This window comes from Leptodactylus fuscus, chromosome 3, assembly GCF_031893055.1.
Source record: "Leptodactylus fuscus isolate aLepFus1 chromosome 3, aLepFus1.hap2, whole genome shotgun sequence".
Lineage (NCBI taxonomy): Eukaryota > Metazoa > Chordata > Amphibia > Anura > Leptodactylidae > Leptodactylus > Leptodactylus fuscus.
Genome location: NC_134267.1, coordinates 226,372,101 through 226,394,869, shown reverse-complemented (window position 1 = coordinate 226,394,869; position 22,769 = coordinate 226,372,101). Strand labels below are relative to the sequence as shown.

The window sequence follows — 22,769 nt, the reverse complement described above, 5'->3', positions numbered from 1 at the left end:
GCACGGCCGTGCAAGACATTAGTTTGGCGGCAAGCTGCCTAATCAGGCAGGTAGGGAGAATTTCCCCCTTATGGGTTAAAATTGTGGGAACCCAGTCCCCTAGTTAATATTGTGAATCTCCTACCTTAGCCAGGCTGCTACCTGTGGTACTCCACAGCAGGTGGCTGTGGTGTGGGTGCGGCCCAGTAAGCTACTGGGAGCACACAGCATTAGTTTGGTTTGTGTTAGTCTTGCAGTGCAATAACTGCAAGACTTTAGTATTCATTTAGTGGCTGCTTGATTTTGTAGTGACAACTCCCCTGTGAGGTAGCAGGGAGCACTTAGTTTGTGATGCATAATACTGTGCAGGGGCCACTATGGAACATAATACTGTATACAGGGCCCACTATGGGGTATAATACTGTGTACAGGGGCCACTATGGGACATAATACTGTGTGCAGGGGCCACTATGGGACATAATACTGTGTGCAGAGGCCACTATGGGGGAGAATAATGTGTGCAGGGGCCACTATGGGACATAATACTGTGTGCAAGGGCCACTATAGGACATAATACTGTGTGCAGGGGCCACTATGGGACATAATATTGTGTACAGGGCCCACTATGGGGCATAATATTGTATACAGGGCCCACTATGGGGCATAATACTGTATACAGGGGCCACTACGGGGCATAATACTGTGTGCAGGGGCCACTAAGGGACATAATACTGTATACAGAGCCCACTATGGGGCATAATACTGTGTGCAGGGGCCACTATGGGGTGTAATACTGTATACAGGGGCCACTATGGGACATAATACTGTGTGCAGGGGCCACTATGGGACATAATACTGTATACAGAGCCCACTATGGGGCATAATACTGTGTGCAGGGGCCACTATGGGACATAATACTGTGTGCAGGGGCCACTATGGGACATAATACTGTGTGCAGGGGCCACTATGGGACATAATACTGTGTACAGGGGCCACTATGGGGCATAAAAGTGAGTGCAGGAATGCGGTCGGGGAAGGGGGAAAGCCCCTTCGTATCACACTATACATCCAAGTCAGAATGTGGAAGAGATTTTAGAATGACACTACTGACCCCTTTCGAGATTGAGTAAAAGTTAGCGCTGTGGTGTCAGATGGTACAGGCTGTTAGCAATATGAGGGAAGTGGCCAGTAATGAAATGTGTTTCCTGTAAGATCAGTATCTGTACACGCGCCTTGTGTAAGTAATAAATAATGTGTGAGTGTTGTCTGGAAGGTTCATTCCTTATGCATAAGAGCGCGTTCACACTACCGTCGGTGACCACCAGCACTGTCCATAGCTATTGACCATTACAAGATTTTAGCAACGGACACTAGCTGAATCGTCAGTAGTCTGTTAAAATTTCCATTCATTTCAATGGTATTTGATCTTGTGTCCGTTTGAGTCTGTTTACACTTATGTCCATTTTTTTTCCTACATGCAGGACTTTTCTGTCCGTTAGAAAAAAACGTATGGCAAGAGTCCGTTATTTTTTTAAGTCTATGGGCAACGGATTTCTAATGGATAGTAACTGATAGCCATCAAGCCATCAGTTATTGACCATTTGTGTCCATTATGATAGGTGTACATTTTTTTTTTTTTTTTATTATTTTTTTTTTTTTAGGGGGGGGGGGTTAAATGGAAAGCTTCAAAATCGAATCCAACGGTAGTGTGAACCCTGCCTTAGAAAAACACAAAAAGAAAGAAAGACTGAGAAGAAGGAGAGAGGGGAGAAGATGAGCAGAGTATAAAGAGGCAAAAGAAGAGGAGAAAGGAATTATGCAGAATGCAAAAAAAATCGGTGAGAAGAGTTAACCCATGAGAGCAGTGGTGTAACTAGGAATGGCGGGGCCCCGTGGCGAACTTTTGACATGGGGCCCCCCCCATGACAGACGCCGAAGACCCCGACCGCCCCCCCCCCCCCACCGCATTCCTGCATGCTCTACTATGCCCCATAGTGGTCCCTGCACATATTATATATATATTTTTTTAATGTAGATTGTGAGCCCCACATAGAGCTCACAATGTACATTTTTCCCTATCAGTATGTCTTTTTGGAATATGGGATGGAAATCCATGCAAACACGGGGAGAACATACAAACTCCTTGCAGATGGATTTTTGCCCTTGGTGGGATTTGAACACCAGGACTCCAGTGCTGCAAGACTGCAGTGCTAACCACTCAGCCACCATGTGGCCCCTGCACATATTATTATGCCCATTGTGGCCCCTGCACACAGTATTATGTCCCATAGTGGCCCCTACACACAGTATTATGTCCCATAGTGGCCCCTGCACACAGTATTATGTCCCATAGTGGCCCCTGCACACAGTATTATGTCCCATAATGAACACCCATGAACAATTATTATACTCTTTTCAGACCCCAGAGTATAATAATCAGAGACCCAGGGGGGATACCAACATAAAAACCACTGTTACTTACCTATCTCCTGCTCCGCTGCAGTCCTCAGTGGTCTCGGACATCTTCAAAGACGTCCGCGACGTCACATGACCCAGGACACAGGATTCGGTCATGTGACATAATGAACGTCATACAACTAGGCCCGAAGCCTGCCAGGAGTGTGGAAAAGTAAGTAACACCTTTATTATGTTCCTTTACCTTTCCGGGGCCCCCGATCATTATACTTGGGGGTCTGAAAAGACCCCCGAGTATAATGACAGTGCTTGTGGGCCCCGCGGCGTGACTTACTGAACCCAGCCCCGCCAGGATCGGTAAGTAAATAGGGCCCGTTACCGGCTAGAGTAACTCCAGCTGGTAACGGCCTATTAAGAAAACATGTTCAGAACAAAAGAGTCCCAGAATACTAAATCAGAGAGGTAAAGAAGTGATAATAATACACTATATATATATATATATATATATATAGTATAGTATACAACATATTGTATAAACCAGTGTCCCAAAAGCCTAAAGCATGGGCTCCACCCAAACCCCGATACTATTTAACCGCTGCCAACCATTGTAGAGCCATGATAAGAACATCAACAAATCACATGACATCCAATGTTTTCTCTAAGACACGTCAAAGCCTCTGTGACGGCCTATTTATACTGATTTTAACTATTCCTGGGATATTTGGGGAAATACATATTCAATGGAAAAAAAGCCGACACTTTAAACATGGCGGGAAATATTTTTATTCATGAGAATTTGATGAAATGTCAAGTTGAATAGTTAACAATGAGTTAAACTGCACAGGCCTTGGATTCTCTGGAAGAAAGCCAAGACTGGGATGGGTGCCCAAGGCGCAGTATAATGGCAGCTCAGTTCTTGTTATTACACTCTTACACTATGTCTGACCATTTCTGCAGCTCGTAGTATTTGTGAGAAGAGTCTTCTGTGCAACCCGTGAACGTCTTCTTGGATTACTACAAGGATCAACAACATTAGTGAGGAGGAAACTAGGAGGAGTTAAAAGATCATCTCTTAGAAGGAAGAACGTCTTGGATGGGATAATACACAGACGTTGCAGAGAGGTAAGGTAACTTTTCATTACTTTATGTGGATAAGCTGATATCAGTAGAAGACAGAGCGACCTATCCGTAGACATCGGTATCAGGGGTCTACTAAAGGAGGTACTAAATACAGTTTGGGGGAAAAGAAGGGAGTGCTGGTTCCCTTTGTAGAGACCCAGCCATTAAAAGAGGACTTATTTACAGGCAATGGATAGAGAAGGTCCACGTCAAACCATCAGACTGGGATTCTGAGTTTATCAAAGAACTTACTGGAGAAATTGGATTTATGAAATCAACAGGATAGTCATCTAAAGAGGCTCCAGAATTGGAAGTTTGGGGGTGTTTTTTAGGGTCACGTGTCTGGAGATGAAAACATAAATGCAACGACATAAATCCAAAGGGATAAAAGTTTAAAACAGTATGGATTGGTGAATGTGAGGGGGGGAGGGGGTAGATGGATCACATAGAAGTGGAAGCAGAGGGGGTATTAAAGGGATGATTGTTATATTTGGTTATTTTTCTAGTGTTAGAAATGTTATTGGAGAAAGTGCGATTTTCTGTGTCTGTCAGCTTACTACCGCTCCCAGCAGGCATGGATGCCAAGTCCTGATTCCTGATACTAGTGCTCGGCGCTCATGTGATCCCTTTTCTACTTAAAGGGCTAGGACACATACCAGTAATTCTTCCTACTTCTGTCAATCTTCAGGAATAAAAGTCTGCTTTACTAGACACCCCCTGGCATTAGGTACTAGGTTCCTAACTTAATAGACTCAAGCCAAACTCTTGGTGTGTACCACATCATTTATGGTGCTTGACTTCAGCTTGGTCTCTGACTTTGTCTCTATCTGCTGCTACTCTCTCCTGACTACTTGTTCCTGACCACTGGACCTCTGCTGCCAGCCCAGACCTCTTGCCTGTTTACCCACTCTGTACAAACTATGCCAGCACTGACCCTTTGGTGCTTTGCCACATAGTCCATCACGTGCCTGGTCAGCTGTCACCAACATTCGGGCAATCCCAAGAGGTAACAACCCGGTGGTCTCCCTGCAGCAAAGTCCAAATCAAAGTGTGCAGACCAGGGAGGCCTTAAACTACTAGTACTCTCCAGAAGGGATTGGTACCTGAAAGTGTCTCCCTCCTTCAGGTAACAGTCACCCCAAAGGTAATAGTGTCCTATTCATCCCCTAACATAGATATTGGTGCCCCTCACAGGTAATAGTTCTCCCCACCTCGTCCCCAATTACATAAGATTATGACCATGATGCCAACATGACCAGACCTCCGCGGTCTCTGACATCATTCATGACGTCTCTAAGACCAGAAGGGGCTGGGAGATCCTCACCAGAGCCTAGGAGAGGTAAGTAACACTGTTTATTCCCCTGGGTCTCAGCATATTATACTTTGAGGTCTTCAGACCCCAAAGTATAATAGCAGTTTTGGTTCGAACCTCTGCGGTCTGAATGAAAGCGCTGTCCTACACATATTCTCAGTACAACCTGGATGCCTTCGTTCTGAAGGTATAGAGCGGGGCCAACCCAGTAGTCCATATTCCAGTTGGCCCACGGGGAATGATCTCAGTGATATACATGGCCAATCCACCCCTGAGCGAACATGTATTAGAGCAGTGAACTGGGCAGTTTAGGAGTCAGGATAGAGTTGATAAGAGGAGACAGAAGCATTCTCCTCTAATAAACTATATTACAAAGTTTTATTTACTTTCACCTGAATTATTGGATTATAAGACAGTTTCTCTTTAAGAAAATGAATTACTATAAGCTAGACATTGTACCCTCTTTCTTTGGGACGTGAAAAATGATTTGGCAAGTGTTAACAAATATGCAATTGCTTAAGGTTTCACCATCTTTGTGTAAACAAGGAGGATTTCCCGTTTTTGGGATTTGGCAATGATATCGTTTGTACATAGTGTCCCTGCTCTTTTCCCTTGACTATAATACTCGGTCTTTGTTCATACCATAGTATTCATGGCTACTATGATGTAATAGAGAGTTGAAGAGCTAAAAGTCAAGATCTCCAGGTTATTTTTATGTACTTGGTCCAGCCCAGTTATTTTAGATTGCAAATAATGAATCTGTGTACGTTCGTGTTTTTTACTGTGAGTCAGTAAAAATGCCTCATTATAGCTTTTTGTAAGTGGTGAGTAAGAAAAATGCAAAAAATTAAAATAGGGTAGATTCTCATCTTCTTGTAGGGTTAAAGGGGTATTCCCATGTCGCATACTCACCAGTCTTCACTGCTGTAAAATCTTCTTTCTTCCTGGTTTCTTGTGTCATTTAGTGGGTGGGGTTTAATATGCAACCTGTTGTTTGGCTCCGCCTCAATTTAGTGTGTAGCTCCGCCCACCACATAGCGTGATCGTATGGGGCGGCTGAAGGGCCTGTGATGTCATCAAAGGTCCTCAAACAACACTATATGCACAATATTGGACTATGAAGTACAGGCAGGAGCAACTCCATTCTGTGTTACATACAGAGACTTCCTGTCTCTGCCATAATGAACACAATTGGATTAGCTAGTCTGATAACTGGGAAAACAGAAGACGAGTTCAGAAATGAAAGCAGCTCCTCTCCCCTATCTGAGAGCAGGGACCTAGATCACGTGGTGCAGACACAGGAATAGCTAGAAACACAGGCTCGCTGCCATGCACTTAGCCCCTCCTCCCTCCCCCCCTGAGAGCAGCAGATACATCACTTGACTTTTGAGCAGATAAGTCAGGGCTGTGGCCACAAAGAATTGAATAAAGTAAGATAGTGGACTAACAAAGCAGTTTTGCTGAAGCAATGTATTTAGGAAAAGTCTTACATCCACATTAACAAGCAGTATAGATAGGATCCTTGTGATGGGACAACCCCTTTAAGGCCATTTTTAACATTTGTAAGGTACATAAGGAGTGTTGAAGTTACATTGGACTCCATTATTTACCACTGATGGCTTCACTGGATATCCCCACTTGTAAAGGAGGTTTCGTTCAGTAATAGATGTGTATTTCACTTTGTGTTCAGTTTTGTTGCAGATTGGTAAAAATTCTAATGTTCTGCAGTTCCTTGGGGAGTTCTTTCTTTTTCGAAGCTGCCCCGTTGTTTGAAATGGTAAAAGCCCTTAGTTTTCAGTGCAGCAGAGGACTCAGGAGCGAGGTATTATGTATGGGGCTCTGCCAAAAGCTCAGTGGCCACAGATTAGATACAAAGTACCCTACCCTGAAAGCAGGATGTTATGTTTTATAGTACCCCCCCTGTAAGTGCTGTATTGCGTCAGTGTCTCAGGTTCTGTAGTATGCAAGCATGCAATAGCCACCAGGTGTAAAGTAAATGATGTAGTCTCCTTTGCCCTGGGGGCCCAGTGAGGGGTTGCTCCATAGCCTCCTCTACCTCCTACTATCCCTGTATTTGTCAGTAAGATTTCGTACAATGTCCTGCACAGACCTGTCTCCTCTTGCACCTTGCCCTCTCAGAGCTGGAGTTAACCCTGTGCACGCCTCTCCTTACTAGATTACATGTAGCCCATATCTTTGTATACAGTAGCACTAGCCCCATGCTGAGGGGTTTAGTATTCAGCCACTTTTTGGGTCCTTTCACATAAATAGAATCAGGCCCAGGAATACATATCAATGGATCTCACAGCATCGTAGTAATTTATATAAGCTTCAGAAAAACTCCGGCTCTGCTAAACAGTCCCATTCATATAAGACACATTGCGGTCAGCAAATACGACTGACACACAACCATGTGACTGACCCCTTAGGATGAGTTCACATTTGTTGCAGAGGTTCTGTTAGGAGGCTCCATAGAGAGGCCATCAACAATTTCAAAATATGGACAGAATTGTGGGCAACATTCAGGATACTAGTTGTAGCTGAGGTGTGTAGTATGAGGTTCTGCAGCAGCTGAGGTGTGCATTATTATGTTCTGCAGCAGCTGAGGTGTGCATTATGAGGTTCTGCAGCAGCTGAGGTGTGTATTATGATGTTCTGTAGCAGCTGACGTGGGCATTATGATGTTCTGCAGCAGCTGAGGTGTGCATTATAATGTTCTGCAGCAGCTGAGATGTGTATTATGAGGTTCTGCAGCAGCTGAGGTGTGTATTATGAGGTTCTGCAGCAGCTGAGGTGGGCATTATGATGTTCTGCAGCAGCTGAGGTGTGCATTATAATGTTCTGCAGCAGCTGACGCGTGCATTATGATGTTCTGCAGCAGCTGACGTGTGCATTATGAGGTTCTGCAGCAGCTGACGTGTGCATTATGAGGTTCTGCAGCAGCTGACGTGTGCATTATGAGGTTCAGCAGCTGAGGTGTACATTATGAGGTTCTGCAGCAGCTGAGGCCCCATTCACATATGCATTCAGGTTTTTGCTAGGGAATAGAGATGAGCGAACAGTGTTCTATCGAACACATGTTCGATCGGATATCAGGGTGTTCGCCATGTTCGAATCGAATCGAACACCACGTGGTAAAGTGCGCCAAAATTCGATTCCCCTCCCACCTTCCCTGGCGCCTTTTTTGCACCAATAACAGCGCAGGGGAGGTGGGACAGGAACTACGACACTGGGGGCATTGAAAAAAATTGGAAAAAGTCATTGGCTGCCGAAATCAGGTGACCTCCATTTTAGACGAATAGTGGATTTCAAATCCGGGTCATATGAGAATGTGAACTTTGTGACTATGAGACAGGGATAGCTGTACAGGCAGGGATAGCTAGGGATAACCTTTATTTAGGGGGGAATGTTATTAAAAATAACTTTTTGGGGCTCTATCGGGTGTGTAATTGTGATTTTTGTGAGATAAACTTTTTCCCATAGGGATGCATTGGCCAGCGCTGATTGGCCGAATTCCGTACTCTGGCCAATCAGTGCTGGCCAATGCATTCTATTAGCTTGATGAAGCAGAGTGTGCACAAGGGTTCAAGCGCACACTCGGCTCTGATGTAGGAGAGCCGAGGGTGCACTTGAACCCTTGTGCACCCTCAGCTCTGCTACATCAGAGCCGAGGGTGCGCTTGAACCCTTGTGCACACTCTGCTTCATCAAGCTAATAGAATGCATTGGCCAGCGCTGATTGGCCAATGTATTCTATTAGCCTGATGAAGTAGAGCTGAATGTGTGTGCTAAGCACACACATTCAGCTCTACTTCATCGGGCTAATAGAATGCATTGGCCAGCGCTGATTGGCCAGAGTACGGAACTCGACCAATCAGCGCTGGCTCTGCTGGAGGAGGCGGAGTCTAAGATCGCTCCACACCAGTCTCCATTCAGGTCCGACCTTAGACTCCGCCTCCTCCGGCAGAGCCAGCGCTGATTGGCCGAAGGCTGGCCAATGCATTCCTATGCGAATGCAGAGACTTAGCAGTGCTGAGTCAGTTTTGCTCAACTACACATCTGATGCACACTCGGCACTGCTACATCTGTAGCAGTGCCGAGTGTGCATCAGATGTGTAGTTGAGCAAAACTGACTCAGCACTGCTAAGTCTGCATTCGCATAGGAATGCATTGGCCAGCCTTCGGCCAATCAGCGCTGGCTCTGCCGGAGGAGGCGGAGTCTAAGGTCGGACCTGAATGGAGACTGGTGTGGAGCGATCTTAGACTCCGCCTCCTCCAGCAGAGCCAGCGCTGATTGGCCGAATTCCGTACTCTGGCCAATCAGCACTGGCTAATGCATTGTATTGGCTTGATGAAGCAGTGCTGAATGTGTGTGCTTAGCACACACATTCAGCTCTACTTCATCGGGCTAATAGAATGCATTGGCCAATCAGCGCTGGCCAATGCATTCTATTAGCGTGAACTGAGTTTGCACAGGGGTTCTAGTGCACCCTCGGCTCTGCTACATCAGATTGCTACATCTGATGTAGCAGTGCCGAGTGTGCATCAGATGTGTAGTTGAGCAAAACTGACTCAGCACTGCTAAGTCTGCATTCGCATAGGAATGCATTGGCCAGCCTTCGGCCAATCAGCGCTGGCTCTGCCGGAGGAGGCGGAGTCTAAGGTCGGACCTGAATGGAGACTGGTGTGGAGCTATCTTAGACTCCGCCTCCTCCAGCAGAGCCAGCGCTGATTGGTCGAGTTCCGTACTCTGGCCAATCAGCACTGGCCAATGCATTTCTATGGGGAAAAGTTAGCTTGCGAAAATCGCAAACTGACAGGGATTTCCATGAAATAAAGTGACTTTTATGCCCCCAGACATGCTTCCCCTGCTGTCCCAGTGTCATTCCAGGGTGTTGGTATCATTTCCTGGGGTGTCATAGTGGACTTGGTGACCCTCCAGACACGAATTTGGGTTTCCCCCTTAACGAGTTTATGTTCCCCATAGACTATAATGGGGTTCGAAACCCATTCGAACACTCGAACAGTGAGCGGCTGTTCGAATCGAATTTCGAACCTCGAACATTTTAGTGTTCGCTCATCTCTACTAGGGAAACCTATACAAATTAAAAAGCGGTTACCTGGGAAATCCACAGACCCATAGATTATAATGGGGTCCATGCGGTTTCCGCACAAAACATGTGGAGAGAAAAGTGCTGCTTGCAGGACTATTCTCTCCGCATGTTTCGTGCAGAACCCTGATCCCATTATAGTCTATGGAGTGCGCGGGTTTCCCAGGTTGTGATGTGTTCTCCTTGCACTGTTTTTAATCGATGAAATAGACTTTGTAAATTGTTGGATAGAATGTCTCGATACCATTGATAAACTGTGTTCATATTTGTCTTTCCACAGAGACCTCTCCTGGCACCATGATCATCGAAAATCCCACCGTGTTGGTTCTGTCTATCCTTTTAGGCCTTCTTATTGCCTTATTTTTCTATAGACAGAAAAATGCTCATTCTAAGCTGCCCCCTGGACCTAGACCACTGCCCATCATTGGGAACCTGCACATGCTAGACCTGGACCGACCATATCAAACCCTTCATCAGGTAACAGACTGTATGGCTAAAGGATTCGGTCCCCTTGCATGTATATAGAGTGAATATTTAAAGGGATTGACCATTTTGGGTAATTGTTGTGGGCACCTGCAGTTCCTCTGGATGTGAGCTGATGTATACAATGGCTCTAAGCTCTGAGTAGGGTTCCTAAACCTGGTAGGTGATCAGATTATCTTGCAAATCGATATCCTGCTTCACTTTTGCAGCTCTCTAAGCAGTACGGACCAGTGTACACAATACAGTTGGGACTAGAAAAAGTTGTTATATTGTGCAGCTACGAGGCAATAAAAGACGCCCTTGTCAATCATGCAGATGAATTTTCGGGAAGACCAGGAGTGCCACTCTTTGATGATATAGTAAAAGGACACGGTAAGGATTGTATGCTTAGCACTGAATGGATTAAGGCCGGGACACTATGTGGCATACAGTCACATCAAAGTGGAAATCCCATCCCCACTTTGTGGGAAAATTTGTGGTGTGGACACTTGGCAATTTGCAAAACCGCTGCGGGTTTGGAAATTGCAACATGTCAATTCTATCTACAGAAATGACGGCAGTTTCCCCATAGGTATAATTGAAGCAGAAAGACCCCATTGAAAACCTCTGCAAGCTTTCTGTGCAAACCGTGTGGGAAGAACAGTGGTGCGTTGCCGCTTTGAGTTTCCCCGCAGTACTTTTTTGCAGCGGGACGCCACATGAGGCCAAAGGAGTTTTCTTATCTCAGGATTTCACCTGCCCTCCTGTCTCCTCTCTCCTTCACTTCCTGGTTTTCAGATCAGTCCAGCAGCATGCTGGTGCTTGTTGTAAACTGCACAGGTATCTCTGGATTTACATACACGGATTATTGATCAAGAAACTTTATTAAAGGTGTTGTCCAGGATAAAATGATCTTTCTACACTAAGCTAAATACTCGCTCCCTCCCCTCCACCCCCATCTACTTTCTATCTTAGGCTCCCAGTTCACATCTGCATTCAAAACATGCGGAGAGGAAAGTACTTTTCTTTCCACAGGATTCATGCGGGCACCAAGCGGAAACCACATGGACCCCATTATAAACTATGGGTTCTGTGTGGTTTCTTAGCTAACCACTTTTTATTGTGTATAGGTTTCTGTTCTGAGGTTTCCCAAATGGACTCTCTGAATGGAATTCCAAATGCAGATGTGAGCTGGGGGGGTTACTTAATTTACAAAAATAAATATTTACCTACATTGCCAGGGCAGTCATGTGACCACCCCGGGCACATTTTCAGCCCCGGAACGTCTCCTATACTAACCCCCACTCCATCGTACTTACCTGTCTTTCTCTCCGGATCTTTTGGGCACAGAACATCACTTCCTTCTCAGGGGGGTTCCTCCTCTTATAAATGTCTGTCAGTGCTTGCGCAATAGAAGAGGTAAGTAGGAAGACAAGTAAGTATGATGGGGTGGGTTGAGTTAGTTAGCTGGGAATAGAGATGAGTGAGTAGTACTCAATCTAATACATCCCCGCCATAGGTATACGTGTAAGCGGCCGAACACCAGGGGGTTAAGCACATAGAATATTTCATGCGTTAACCCCTTGGTGTTCAGCCACTTACACGCATACCTATGGTGGGGAGGTATTCGATCGAATACTACTCACTCATCTCTAGTTGGGAAGAGCTAGTAGTAGGCAGGATAGCTAGAGAAACAGAAACAGGGAGGGGTGTGATGGAGTGGGAATGACTGAGAGAGAAGGAGTTATGGTAGTTAGAGGAAAACAGAAGAGGAAGCTACACCGAGTAAACAAATGCAGAAGATGCCAGGAGCTCACAGAGAAAACCAGAAATCACACTGCTAAAGGTATTAGGGTTCACTTATTAACCTGTTACTAGCACTAACTGACCTTTTGGATTTTATTTTATTTTTTTTGCCCAGAGAACCCCTTTAAGCTACAATTCTGAATATGATCCTTGAGATGGGAATACCCCCTTAATCTAGTTACCAATATCAGAATTAAAATGAACAAGTGATAGAGATTAAAGTAGATACAATACCAGCCAGAGATTAGACTATGTGAGAGGTCATCTGCTTCTCTAGCAGGTTTGGAGAAGACAAGACTGTACAGACTAACTCATGAGTATACTGTATGTCTGCTCTATGTTTTAATTTTTTTTTTTTTTTAATTGTCACTCATTGGTTTCCAGTATCTTAAGTTCTTGTTACAGTGACTTTCTTCCCATAATATACAAAAATAACCTCACTATCCTGCCCAGGTTCTGCAAAAATCGTCACATTCCAAATCCTTACCTAGGATGACCCCAAGTAAAATTGTTGATGGAAAATTTATAATCCTACAATAGATGGGTCCGCGGGGTCTAAGATTTAGAAACTCCCGCATCCCAAGTACTGTAACTAGTGTGACCTTCTTCTAAAACGTGCAATATGCACTAGGAGAACTTTTGACACTGCGCGCTAAATAATCCAGAAATATTGGTCGCCATCTTGTACGTCTTATTATTTTTCCCACATCATTTTAAATCCTCAGGAGTTGCTTTTTCTACTGGTGAAAACTGGAAAGTAATGAGACGGTTTACCCTGTCAACACTTCGAGATTTTGGAATGGGGAAGAAAACCATTGAAAACAAGATTTCTGAAGAAAGTGATTTTTTGGTACAGAAGTTCAGATCTTACAAAGGTTGGTGAAGGGTTCCATTATACTTTGCTGCTTTATGATGAATAATTACAATTCCTATAATAGTAGGACTGGGTGCACAGGACCCACCAGAACAGATGGTTTTTAAGGCCTAAAGTCCAAGAAGGTCATCCTTACTTCTGACATTACTTGTTCACCTCTACAGTTATCATTGCATACATACTGTATATAAAAAGGAAAACTCTTTAGTACCCAAAAATGCATAAATCCCAGTTGTCCTCTGTTATAATTCATGGACCTGTTATGGTTGGTCGCTGCTATGGTCGGTCTCTGTTACGGTCAATTTCTGTTATGGTCGATCTCTGTTATGGAAAAACAAAACCTGGGAAGTCGGCACTCCAAATGGTATCCAAGATTAAAACATTTCTTTAATGTCCATTATTAAAACATTTTTGACATAAACAGAAGACCAGTGCAAAAACTTGAAAATTTGAAAAACACTTACAGCATGATGAAAAATAGACGTGCTAAGGCATAGATGAACCAGCGTTAGTTGCCTACGCGTTTCAGGGCCTTGACCTTGGCCTATTTTCAAGTTTTTGCACTGGTCTTCTGTTTATGTCAAAAATATTTTAATAATGGACATTAAAGAAATGTTTTAATCTTGGATACCATTTGGAGTGCCGACTTCCCATGTTTTGTTTTTCCGTATGCATTGCCTGGACCGGGAGGTTATGAAGTCTTGAGCACCCAATGAGAGTATTTTTCAAAGCACTATATATATATAAAAAAAGCACATTTACAAGGGCTGTGTTTACTTTCTCATATGTCTTTAAGTTGTTCCGATCTCTGTTATGGTCGATCTCTGTTATGGTCGATCTCTGTTATGGTCGATGTCTGTTGTGGTCGATGTCTGTTATGGTCGGTCTCTGTTAGGGTTGATCTTTGTTATGGTCGGTCTCTGTTATGGTCGATCTCTGTTATGGTCGATCTCTGTTATGGTCGATCTCTGTTATGGTCGATGTCTGTTATGGTCGATGTCTGTTATGGTCGGTCTCTGTTAGGGTTGGTCTCTGTTATGGTTGATCTTTGTTATGGTCGGTCTCTGTTATGGTCGATCTCTGTTATGGTCGATCTCTGTTATGGTCGATCTCTGTTATGGTCGATCTCTGTTATGGTCGGTCTCTGTTATGGTCGGTCTCTGTTATGGTCGGTCTCTGTTATGGTCGGTCTCTGTTATGGTCGGTCTCTGTTATGGTCGGTCTCTGTTATGGTCGATCTCTGTTATGGTCGATCTCTGTTATGGTCGATCTCTGTTATGGTCGATGTCTGTTATGGTCGATCTCTGTTATGGTCGATCTCTGTTATGGTCGATGTCTGTTATGGTCGATCTCTGTTATGGTCGGTCTCTGTTATGTTCGGTCTTTGTTATGGTTGGTCTTTGTTATGGTTGGTCTCTGTCATGGTTGGTCTCTGTTATGTTCGGTCTTTGTTACGGTCGGTCTTTGTTACGGTCGGTCTCTGTTACGGTCGGTCTCTGTTACGGTCGGTCTCTGTTATAGCCGGTCTCTGTTATTGTTGGTCTCTATTACGGTCGGTCTCTGTTATAGCCGGTCTCTGTTATTGTTGGTCTCTATTACAGTCAGTCTCTATTACGGTCAGTCTCTGTTACGGTCGGTCTCTGACATTTCTTCTCCAATATCTCTCTGTATTGAAGAAGAAATGTTGTTTATAGCACCCATTGGTCTGCCTGTTGTCTTGAAATGTCTACAGAGTCTGTGCCAACTTTACAAGCTTAACCTGAAAAGTCCTCCAAAAATTTAGCTACATGTTAATTGATGTCTCTATGACGTCTTGATGTCTCTATCTTTTGTATTTCCAGGAGAGCCCTTTAATAACATATTGATAATAAATGCTGCCGTAGCCAACATCATCATCTCCGTCCTACTGAGTAAACGCTTTGACTATGAAGACCCCACACTTGTGAAGTTATTAAAAATTATTAATGAAAATACAGGAATATCTGGAGGAACAATGGCCGTTGTGAGCAGCTCCATTCCATATTATATATAAAGGGGTCTTACAGGAAATTATAGCCTGCATTATTGGAGGAGAGACTATTGTATTGAAGGAGGAAAAGTGTTGGAGTTGGTGGAGGTGGTGAAGGGTCTTCTTTAGTAGTTGCGGAGTAAGCCAAGCCCAGTGTAGGCCAGTAAGGGAACTTGGCAAAAGACATAGTCAGGCTGCACCTCCTAAGACGGTAAAGTACACATGTGTCCGCTCTTACCTTTTCTTGAATTTGGTTAAGTACAGGTGCAAATCATTAAAAAGAAACAAGAGACACTGAGCCAGTCACCTGGAGGTGCCCTGTGTAGCCATCTACACTTGACCACTATGTGGTAATAGACTATGTTTTCTCCCCTAGCCTAGATTCATGTATATTGTAAAAAATGTATGATAGGTGCAGGGTAGATGTGAATTTTTAGAAGTAAAAATAAAAGTATAATAGAAAGTTGCTTCACCTCCTACATCCATACATGATATTTTTCTCCTGCAGTTGTATAATACATATCCAACTCTAATGAAATGGTTTACTTCAGTCAAAAACACAATGAATAAGAATGTAGAGGAGATGCATGCGTTTATTCGAGAGACCTTCACCAACCAGAAGAGAGAACTGGATGTCAATGACCAGAGGAATCTTATTGACGCATTCCTGGTCAAACAACAAGAGGTAACAAACACTAAAACATGGTTACATTGCAATGTGTTATTTGTCATTACATAGGACTGCAGGTGAACTTACCACATTACCTTCAGGGGTCTAGCTTCTTCTTTGCATGTGATATATTTTATATTTTAGGAAAAGCCAAATCCTGAACTATACTTCACCAATGAAAACCTAATCATGCTTGTTAATGACCTTTTTGAGGCCGGGATGGAGACAACCTCAACCACCCTGAGATGGGGTCTTCTACTGATGATGAAATATCCTGAAATCCAAAGTAAGAGACGAAACCGTATGTGTGTGAATGTCTCATCCTGTTGAGCGATGACTAGAACGTCATGACTCATTTCCACTTCCACTATGACATAATTTCAGCTATGTTTGCCTTACAGATCTGATTATTGGATATTAAGGTTCCAAGAAGCCACAAGAGTATTCTACACCATGTTTTATAGATAAGTTCCTAGGAGTCCTGATAGTATTCTACACTATGTTTTATAGATAGGTTCCTAGGAGTCCTGATAGTATTCTACACTATGTTTTATAGATAGGTTCCTAGGAGTCCTGATAGTGTTCTACACTATGTTTTATAGATAGGTTCCTAGGAGCCCTGACAGTGTTCTACACTATGTTTTATAGATAGGTTCCTAGGAGCCCTGACAGTATTCTACACTATGTTTTATAGATAGGTTCCTAGGAGCCCTGACAGTATTCTGCACTATGTTTTATAGATAGGTTCCTAGGAGCCCTGATAGTATTCTACACTATGTTTTATAGATAGGTTCCTAGGAGTCCTGACAGTATTCTACACTATGTCTTATAGATAGGTTCCTAGGAGCCCTGACAGTATTCTACACAATGTCTTATAGATAGGTTCCTAGGAGCCCTAAGAGTATTCCACACTATGTCATAAGCCAATTTAAGTTGTGCTTAGTAACAAACTTGTTTGACCCTAAAAAAAAAAATCAGACAGTCAAGATGCCAAATCTGAACACAAAACGAATCTTGAGAGGGTCATCTCAATGTTTTTCTATGGGAAAAAAATCAATTTGTGACTGGCAAAAAAATTTTGCCCAAGAAATCTCTCTTTAAACAATATTTTTCATTCTTCTATTTATCGAATTTGTTTTGAAAATAGAAAAGGTCCAAAATGAGATTGAGAAAGTTATTGGGTCGGCTGAGCCTCAAGCGACTCATCGGAAAGAGTTGCCGTATACTGACGCCGTCATCCATGAGATTCAACGATTTGGAAACATTGCTCCAACTAGCCTGCCCCATGCTACCACTCAAGATGTGAATTTTAGGGGATATCTTTTACCAAAGGTAGGTAAAAAGGAAATGTGGAGGCTTATTCGTTTATCTAAGGTACAATAGCAAGTAGCAATGTCCGTAAATAGATTGTTACCAGTTGTACGAACTTAAAGGTAAATAGATGTCCTTCCCGGAAAAAATGTAACCGCTCGTTGCAGTTTTTTCACTTCACATTTTCTTGAACACGATTTCAAGATATTTATGCATTGCCTTCTTGTAGGACTATGTTGATATTTGCTTTATGGTTTCCATGTATAACATAGTCAGATCTATCGTACGATGTATACTACTGGTTCTGATAGACCCTTTGATGTTCTGAGGAATTTGGTTGCTCTTGTTGAGGGAAAGAATGGTGCTGCGTGCAGAACTCCTCTTTCCTTTTTTTACTGTCAAAGGCTCTAAACAGAATTCTGAGGATAATTCATCAAATTCATCACTAAGGTTACAGGGAACCTGTAAAGGCAATTTGGGACACTAAACCACCCATGGGTCCATAAGGACTGGGCTTTGGTGTTTCAAATTGCCCTGTTATTACGCAGTCCATGGCCGCATTAAAAAACATAAAAGCTTTATACTCTCCTATGGGCTGTACTCAGCGCCGCACCTCCCATGAGGCGACCTGAAGCGACCGCTTCAGGCGGCGCTATGTCAGGGCCCCAGGGAGGGCGGCATTTCTGATTACCTAAGCCAGTCCAGGACAAGCTGTCCTGGACTGGCTTAGCACCGAGCGGTGGTTTGGGGAGGCCACTGGAGCAGCGCTGCTCCGGCAGCCTCCCCTCACGCTCAGGCAGAGAGCAGGTCCTCTCCGTGCCTGCTCTCTGCCTGTGAACTGCACTAAGCCCCGCCCCCTTTGCTCAGCCACGCCCCCTCTGCTCTGCCCCCTCCTCCTGGGGGGGAGGGGGGGCGGCTTTCCGTAGTTCGCCTCGGGCGGCGTAAGGGGTAGGTTCACCCCTGGCTATACTTCCTGTGCTGGTGCAGTTCTTCAGCGAAGCAAATGAAGTACATCTCGGCTTCAGTGCTCAAGTCCAGGACCTCAGGCGCATGCGCAGTGAAACAAGGGTGGACATCTCTGACTTCATTGAAGAACAGTTCAGGCACTGGGATCACCACATAGTCTGATGAGACTCTTTGGACTTTTCTGGGTAAGTATATGGGTTTGTTTGTTTTTTGTGTTTTTTAGCAGTGATACTATGCATTACTGCTTTGCCGTACTGTCGCCTATTGAGGATGAGCACCGCTAAAGTTTCTGTATAGGTCCTTCCATGTGCAATTTATAAACCTAAAAATATTTGGATGTATTTCAGGACTGTTAGCTGTTATTTGGATGTTTGTGACTTTTTTTAATCCAATATGCACATGGATTGTTATAACGGGGCGATTTGAGACCCCAAACCCACAGCCCACAAGGACCCATGGCTGGTTTAATGCCCTAAATCACCCTGCCATGTTCTCCTTAAGTCCTATTGTTAATATGATCTTTGCCAATGTTGAATCCTCCAGGGCACCCATGTGATCCCGCTGCTGACCTCCGTACACTTTGACAAGGATAATTTCAAAAAAGCGGACGAGTTTTATCCGGAACACTTTCTGGATTCCAGTGGAAATTTTGTAAAGAAAGAAGTGTTCATACCATTCTCAATGGGTGAGTAATTCTATCAGGAGTCTTGTACAGCAAATCTGACAACGCTCCAAGGGGTTACGTGGGGAGATTACCAGTTCAGCCTTGTCTGCTGGTGTTTAGAGTTTCTGTGACTTTGACTCTGCTCTACTCCATCTGCTTTCACATAGATTAGAGAAGAGTCAGACATGCGACCAACAGTCTGAGTGTCAGCAAAGGAATGAGACTTTGACCCCATCACTGTGTTGTGCCAATATAATAATAAGGACACTGAAAGAGACAGTGAGTTAAAAACACAGGATCCCAATTTAGTGTTACCCATCTATGAATCTCCTTTAAAGGGAGACTGTCACCAGAATCTCATATATCAACCTTATCGCGCAGAAAGATTGATTCAGGTGACCCTAACCTTCCCCCCTATGAATTGATGCCAAGATATCATAATTTTTGTCCATATATGTGACTGAGCTTTGTAGAACAACAACATTGCCAGTTACATCTTTGAAGAAATGGCAACGCCCTCATTGCTCCGAATTGCTCAGTTCCACATTGTCAAAATTGGTGATATCTTGACAATGGGGGACACATATTCACAATGGGAAATAATGGATTGATTCAGGTGACTGTAACCTATCTATCTGCAGAGTTGCGTTGATATTCTGGGGTCTGCTGATACACTCCCTTTAAGACCATCAATTTTTGGGTTCATCGGAGAACAAGGTAGGGTTCAAAGACAGAAAACCAGATTATTAAATGAGATGGAAGGTCTGGCTTGTAATGAGAGGCTGGACAAACTGGGCTGAGAGGACGGCTGTGTCTGTTTTCCAGTTTTACAAGATCATGAAATTTTGAAAAAAATTTTTTATCACTAGACTGACCAATGTGCACCTATATTGGAAGTAAGATGTTCCCATAAAAGTATCTAAACTTTATATTATTTATCCAATGTTTCATTGCTGTAGGTAAGAGAAGTTGTGCCGGAGAAAACTTGGCCAAAATGGAGCTGTTCCTGTTCTTCACAAGACTACTGCAGAACTTCACGTTCCAGGCTCCTCCTGGGGAGACATTAGATCTCACCCCTGTTATTGGATTAACAGCTTCACCAATGCCCCATAAGATCTGTGCTTTACCCCGTGTATAATCTATGAGACCTCTGGAGTCCATGGTTTCCATTACTCGTTCCAATTTCAAATTTTGTTTCATCTGACCACAGGACAGTTTTCCGCTCTGCTTCAGTCTAGATATGTCTCACACTGTAGTACAGTACAATAATAGAGGTGGCCGTGGTCCTAGTAGTGCATCCTGCGCTAATGTAAAAAAAGAAAAAAATCTCAGGTATTTTAGGAGGTTTTTTTGTGTGTTCCCCCAATACAGTCTAGCCTAGAGCCCACCACCACCTTCCACTCAAGCAAAAATGTCCTGTGGCCTGATCTACCATCACACAATATTGGCGCTATTACCACAGTCTTGGATTAAAAAAAAAAAACTATTTTGATTTCACAACTTTTTAAAAACAAAACAATTCTTCATCACTTTTCAAGTGTCTGACAGCCACAAATGTGTCTCCCAAATAACAATAAGCCCCTGTAGCACTTACAAGTCATCAGAACAGGCTAATTTTTATACGAAACCATTACTTTCTGCAATATAACTGCAATGTGTGTATAAAATAAACACAGACATGAGCATTTCCGTGATGGATCCTAGGAGCCCTAAGAGTATTCTACACTATGTTTTATAGATAGGTTCCTAGGAGCCCTAAGAGTATTCTACACTATGTTTTATAGATAGGTTCCTAGGAGCCCTGACAGTGTTCTACACTATGTTTTATAGATAGGTTCCTAGGAGCCCTGACAGTGTTCTACACTATGTTTTATAGATAGGTTCCTAGGAGCCCTGACAGTATTATACACTATGTTTTATAGATAGGTTCCTAGGAGCCCTAAGAGTATTCTACACTATGTTTTATAGATAGGTTCCTAGAAGCCCTGACAGTGTTCTACACTATGTTTTATAGATAGGTTCCTAGGAGCCCTGACAGTGTTCTACACTATGTTTTATAGATAGGTTCCTAGGTGCCCTGACAGTATTCTACACTATGTTTTATAGATAGGTTCCTAGGAGCCCTGACAGTGTTCTACACTATGTTTTATAGATAGGTTCCTAGGTGCCCTGACAGTGTTCTACACTATGTTTTATACCACAACCCAAAAGACCCCAAGGACTGTTATACCCTAAATCGCCCATCTCACCCCCCCCCATACAGCTGTCACCAACTAAGAGGAAGATGAGACCCCACGGACTGTTATACCCCAAACCACCCACCCCCCCATACCCACCACTCTCCCCCCAACTCTCCCCACCCCCCACTTTACTAGCTTAGGCAATGCCAAATATCTATTTGGACATGCTAATAAAGCTTATTTGATAGATTAGATTCCTAGGAGTCCTGACAGTGTTATACACTATGTTTTATAGATAGGTTCCTAGGAGCCCTAAGAGTATTATACACTATGTTTTATAGATAGGTTCCTAGGAACCCTAAGAGTATTCTACACTATGTTTTATAGATAGGTTCCTAGGAGTCCTGACAGTGTACTACACTATGTTTTATAGATAGGTTCCTAGGAGCCCTGACAGTGTTCTACACTATGTTTTATAGATAGGTTCCTAGGAACCCTAAGAGTATTCTACACTATGTTTTATAGATAGGTTCCTAGGAGCCCTGACAGTATTCTACACTATGTTTTATAGATAGGTTCCTAGGAGTCCTGACAGTATACTACTAGAGATGAGCGAACAGTGTTCTATCGAACACATGTTCGATCGGATATCAGGGTGTTCGCCATGTTCGAATCGAATCGAACACCACGTGGTAAAGTGCGCCAAAATTCGATTCCCCTCCCACCTTCCCTGGCGCCTTTTTTGCACCAATAACAGCGCAGGGGAGGTGGGACAGGAACTACGACACTGGGGGCATTGAAAAAAATTGGAAAAAGTCATTGGCTGCCGAAATCAGGTGACCTCCATTTTAGACGAATAGTGGATTTCAAATCCGGGTCATATGAGAATGTGAACTTTGTGACTATGAGACAGGGATAGCTGTACAGGCAGGGATAGCTAGGGATAACCTTTATTTAGGGGGGAATGTTATTAAAAATAACTTTTTGGGGCTCTATCGGGTGTGTAATTGTGATTTTTGTGAGATAAACTTTTTCCCATAGGGATGCATTGGCCAGCGCTGATTGGCCGAATTCCGTACTCTGGCCAATCAGTGCTGGCCAATGCATTCTATTAGCTTGATGAAGCAGAGTGTGCACAAGGGTTCAAGCGCACCCTCGGCTCTGATGTAGCAGAGCCGAGGCTGCACAAGGGTTCAAGCGCACCCTCGGCTCTGATGTAGGAGAGCCGAGGGTGCACTTGAACCCTTGTGCACCCTCAGCTCTGCTACATCAGAGCCGAGGGTGCGCTTGAACCCTTGTGCACACTCTGCTTCATCAAGCTAATAGAATGCATTGGCCAGCGCTGATTGGCCAATGTATTCTATTAGCCTGATGAAGTAGAGCTGAATGTGTGTGCTAAGCACACACATTCAGCTCTACTTCATCGGGCTAATAGAATGCATTGGCCAGCGCTGATTGGCCAGAGTACGGAACTCGACCAATCAGCGCTGGCTCTGCTGGAGGAGGCGGAGTCTAAGATCGCTCCACACCAGTCTCCATTCAGGTCCGACCTTAGACTCCGCCTCCTCCGGCAGAGCCAGCGCTGATTGGCCGAAGGCTGGCCAATGCATTCCTATGCGAATGCAGAGACTTAGCAGTGCTGAGTCAGTTTTGCTCAACTACACATCTGATGCACACTCGGCACTGCTACATCAGATGTAGCAATCTGATGTAGCAGAGCCGAGGGTGCACTAGAACCCCTGTGCAAACTCAGTTCACGCTAATAGAATGCATTGGCCAGCGCTGATTGGCCAATGCATTCTATTAGCCCGATGAAGTAGAGCTGAATGTGTGTGCTAAGCACACACATTCAGCACTGCTTCATCACGCCAATACAATGCATTAGCCAGTGCT

General features: G+C 43.9%; 3 protein-coding genes across 4 annotated transcripts in view; all 3 read left to right on the top strand.

The window, feature by feature from the left end:
* The window catches only part of LOC142198270 (cytochrome P450 2K1-like), a 70,840-nt gene that overhangs the window by 12,438 nt on the left and 35,633 nt on the right, over nt 1-22,769 (top strand). The gene's annotated exons all lie outside the window — the stretch shown is intronic.
* LOC142198273 (cytochrome P450 2K1-like) lies at nt 3,281-21,734 on the top strand. 2 transcript variants are annotated; one of them, XM_075269231.1, is made up of 10 exons: nt 3,281-3,516; nt 10,216-10,412; nt 10,628-10,790; nt 12,929-13,078; nt 14,919-15,079; nt 15,594-15,770; nt 15,900-16,041; nt 16,903-17,087; nt 18,576-18,717; nt 19,656-21,734. In XM_075269231.1, exons 2-10 carry the CDS (start codon nt 10,233-10,235, stop codon nt 19,832-19,834), a joined length of 1,479 nt encoding a protein of 492 aa, XP_075125332.1. In that variant the 5' UTR covers nt 3,281-3,516; nt 10,216-10,232; the 3' UTR covers nt 19,835-21,734. The 2 variants fall into 2 exon arrangements, with proteins under 2 accessions (XP_075125332.1, XP_075125333.1); XM_075269232.1 differs by having other exon boundaries at nt 3,281-3,521.
* The window catches only part of LOC142198271 (cytochrome P450 2K1-like), a 38,507-nt gene continuing 22,365 nt past the window's right edge, over nt 6,628-22,769 (top strand). The window contains exon 1 of the mRNA XM_075269230.1: nt 6,628-6,647. The gene's annotated coding sequence lies outside the window, so the exon portion shown is untranslated. The remainder of the gene's footprint in view (nt 6,648-22,769) is intronic.